This window comes from Palaemon carinicauda, chromosome 4 (assembly GCF_036898095.1).
Source record: "Palaemon carinicauda isolate YSFRI2023 chromosome 4, ASM3689809v2, whole genome shotgun sequence".
Taxonomy (NCBI): Eukaryota; Metazoa; Arthropoda; class Malacostraca; order Decapoda; family Palaemonidae; genus Palaemon; species Palaemon carinicauda.
In genome coordinates, this window is record NC_090728.1 from 57,687,310 (window position 1) to 57,691,726 (window position 4,417).

General features: G+C 36.8%; 1 protein-coding gene and 1 pseudogene across 1 annotated transcript; both read right to left on the reverse strand.

Annotated features, from left to right (window-relative positions):
- Nucleotides 1–578: 578 nt before the first annotated feature.
- On the reverse strand, nucleotides 579–1,415 carry LOC137639442 (protein tipE-like). Its single transcript, XM_068371715.1, has one exon. It carries the CDS (start codon nucleotides 1,413–1,415, stop codon nucleotides 579–581), a length of 837 nt encoding a protein of 278 aa, XP_068227816.1.
- The window catches only part of LOC137639972 (uncharacterized), a 23,778-nt pseudogene continuing 20,775 nt past the window's right edge, over nucleotides 1,415–4,417 (reverse strand).

Consider the following 4,417-nt stretch of genomic DNA (forward strand, 5'->3'; position numbering starts at 1 on the left):
GTATATACACACACACTAACATTATATATATATATATATATATATATATATATATATATATATATATATATATATACACATACATTAACAAATATGGTGAACTAATATATGATTTTCTATGGTAGTGTACTTGGGCATATAATTGATTTAAGCATGTATCTACATACAAACATACATGCCAACAGTATGCATTAAAATGACTTAGAAATTGTAATATCAATTTGTTAGCTTATCAAAATTAAAGAAAGCACAATAGGAAGGCGAGAGGCCGGATCGAAGTCCTGCCCAAAGCTGATTTCATTAATCTGAGGATTAAAATCTATCTTGATAATTCACGGTTGGGTGCACAGAGAGAGAGAGAGAGAGAGAGAGAGAGAGAGAGAGAGAGAGAGAGAGAGAGGGTTGAAATGCTGAGGGCAATGGCTAAGAGTAGTAATTTCACAAAAGCAAATAGATATTTAAAATATTTAAATGATTCTATTAAACATGCTTAAAGCTACTGGGCCCTTCTCTCTCTCTCTCTCTCTCTCTCTCTCTCTCTCTCTCTCTCTCTCTCTCTCTCACAGCACCCCTTATACTTACTCCTCGGGTAAGTAGATGGAAGTATCCCGGTCCTTCTCTTCTTCTTGCTTTTTATTTTTCATATCTCCTTCCTGCCTCCGCCCCGTGGAATCCTTGTCGTATCCTTCGCCTTCGTCATTCTCATCGTCCTCGTCGTCGTCTTCGTCATCATCGTCGCCGTCTTGCTGATTAGAAGAAACGTCTTCCTGGTCCGGAGGTATCTGGTACTGGCACCGCCTCTTCTGGCATCCCGGGTACCACCAGTAACTCACGATACCCAGAGACAGGCCGCACAGGATGTTGGGCACCAACAGGGCGATGATGATGTTGGACACCTCCGTGTTCCAGTCGTACTGGGTGATGACCATGTTGGCGTCGACCCTCGAGTAGTAGCAAGGGAAGATGCCGTTCTCCCTCCCGTGCATGTCGCCGAAGATGGAGCAGTTGATGGTGGGCGGGTACCCGCACGCCTTGATGTTGACGAAGACGGGGACGCCCACGCCCACCCACAGGTTGTCTTCGTTGTCGAAGTTCGAGGCGTCGTATTTATCGAAGGGGAGGTGCATGTAATTCACGTAGATCTGGTCACACTCGTACTGGTCTACTGTACAGCCTTGCTTGCAGGAGGACCACGAGCAGTTCTTGATGCCCCTGCGCTGGTCGGACTGAACAGTCATGCACACCACTGGTTCCGGGTCGAAATTGGCCATGAGCGTTGAAATTGAAGGGTCCAGAATCCAGGGGATCAAGAACATGAAAACGAACGACGACAGACACGCGGTCGTTCCGAGAGTGAGGGTTGTGTAGTATTTAAGGCGGACACCCAGAGGCTCCTTCTCGACTTCTTCCTCCATCTTTTAAAGGTTCTGCTTACGAGAGAAAAGCTTCAAGGAAAAAGGCTCTAGATAATATAGTATCTAAGACAGACTAGATTACAGCGAAAGGGGAATCAGGCTAGTCTATCAGAGTAGAGGATTCGAAAGCAGAAGGCTGCGATAGTCTTTCCAATGTGGACGGGAGAGGCCAATAATTGAAATAAATAAATACACTACTGGCTAGATTACTATTATCAGAAATGAATTCTTTAGGTCATTTTACGCCTCTGATGACCTTGGAAAACTGTTTTGACTTTTATATTATTTTGGATAAAAAGAGGCTCAAAACTCTATAGACTGTGAGTCAAGGCATAAATAATGAAAACTCTGATGGATGAGGAAAAAACACTTAATGATCAGAGGTGAGTATTTATATACAAAAGTTTAAAAGAACTTGGCTTTAGACATTCATGAAGTATATATATGACCCACGTTCTAGAACCCCACTGTGTATACAATGTATATGTGTAGGTATCTCTTATGTGTAAAGGTTCTGATACATCATAGGTACCTGATGCCAAGTGGGTATATATCAAGAGTCAAGACTGAACTAGGCACTTTAGTAATAGCTATGTACAAACGAATGTACCTGAAAAACAGGTAATCTAGAAATAGTGTAGTAATGTGTGTATGGCTCACAGCGACAAACGTCTTGAATTTTCTGTTTCAAATACAGTCGGGAAAAATTTGTCCAGTTTGCAGCCTATGCTGGAGTAGGCGTGAGACCGAGTTTGAGATAGAGATGGCGCACTAGGGATTATTTAGTTGACCGAGTTAGTACAGCCATGACACTATTCTAGATATGAATGTATACGATGTATATCTTAGCTTGCACCTCTCTAGATCAGTTGAAAAGCTCTGGGGGAAAAATTGTTTCCGTCAGCTGTGCGTGAAGTTGAAAGGTTAAGGTAACACTGTTCAATGTTATCTGTTGACATAAAGAGGCTGAGGTCAGAGTCCTCAAAAGTCGTCTTTTGGGTTAACTTTATAGGCTGTAAAGTAAGGCCTAGGTGCTACTTCTTCAAAACCTCTTTCTTAAATACACATTTTAAAAAAAAAATCTATCTTTCACTGTTTCGAATATTAATACTCTTTAGAAGTAGTCCACATAAATAAGACGAAAAAATATTTGAGAAAAGTGTGTAAAAACTTTCAGAAGGCAGAAAGCAGCCGAGCGCTTCAGAGAACTCCAAATGGAATACTGTAGGCAAAGCAAACGGAATCTCGGTGAAAGCTGCTGTAGTGAGATGGGATTTTTTTGTTTTTTTAGTTTTTTGGCTTCTGTGCTGGTGGCTGCGAGACGATAAAAAAGCAGTTACGCTAAAATCAAAAACACCGGAGACGAAGTTTTAGCTCTTCTCCAGAATCCTCCTTCGAGTTCTTCTTCCCTCGATCTCTTCTAGAAGTTCTGCTTCTTCATCTCCCTCTCCTCCTACTCCTCCTTCTTCTTCTTCACCTTCTCCTCCTCCTCCTCCTCGTTCCTCACTGGTTAGGAATGAGAGTGTAGTCGTTGGAACGCGTGCACCGTCACAAGAGTTCGTCAAACTGGACCGGTTCTTTATTGCCTGCGACCAAGGGTGTGGGTGGGGAGGGGAGAGACCAAAGAGAAAGTTCATTAGACATGGCCAGAGGGTCACGTACAATGTCTCCAATTAAAACTAATAATTAGTCTATTTCAGAATGCAGATATTATGAACCTATACCTTTCTTTAAGTAGAATCCTGAACATATCACTTCCACATACACACATATATATAATATATATATATATATATATATATATATATATATATATACACATATATACTTATATGTACATACATATATTTCATAGGAATATACATAAGTATATTACATACTCATATAAATACTTATATGTACATATATACATATATTTCATAGGAATATATATTTGTTTATAGATCTATCTACATATATATCTATCTATCTATATACTGTATATATATCGCTAGAGATAATTCTGACTTAAAACTTTGATCACATTAGGCTGAATTATCTAAATTAGAATCCTATAAAAAATAAGCATAATATTAGTGTTATCATCAAAACATTAATACCTTTTATTATAAACTAGTCATAAATTACGATTTCTCAAAAAAACTTAATAAGAATAAACGACGAAATATTTTAATTGAATATTATTCAAAATTTAAGTAAATCATTGATCATATTACTTGAAAAAAACAAATTGAAAAAAATATATCAATCTTTTATACATAAAATATAAATAGGATTTCTATAGGGGCTAAAAAATTGATAAAATATATTCAGCCAAATTACAAATGAATATTAATCTTTTATACATAACAAACAAATATGACTTTCATAGGGGCTACAATTGATAAAACCAACTCAGCCAAAACTACTAATGTATATTAATTTTTTTTATACATAAAAAATATATTGATAAAATTACAAGTGAATGAATTAAAAAAATAAAATGATAGAGTAATCTATCAATCAATCTTAAGATGATTAAGGAAATTTAAGCTAATTAAAGCTAATTAAATGTACAACGTGAATGAACTATGATATCTGAAACTCTATTCTTCAATAATATTATTAGTATTACTAGCTAAGCTACAACCCTAGTTAGAAAAGCAAGATGCTATAAGCCCAAGGGCTCCAACATATAAAATCTATCGAATAACAAGGAGACATTGTACTTATTTATAATATACCCAATTAAATACACTACTATTTACACATCGAAACATAAAACACTCTTCAAACCATACTACAGTACGTGTATGAACACACAAAACATAACACTTGGATGTATATATATACACTACACAAGGCAACACTTAGCAGGCACTTAATTGTAAGGTTATAACACAGAATTTCGTCTACAGAGATAGATTAAGCTATACCTACTCTATAAACATTGAGAACCTTTATTTTTGGGGAAGGTTTGCTCACAAATCACTACTTGAAATTATAATATATATATATATATA

Excerpts from the sequence above, each read along its gene's own strand:
- LOC137639442 (XM_068371715.1), bottom strand. The coding sequence starts at position 1,415 with ATGGAGGAAGAAGTCGAGAAGGAGCCTCTGGGTGTCCGCCTTAAATAC.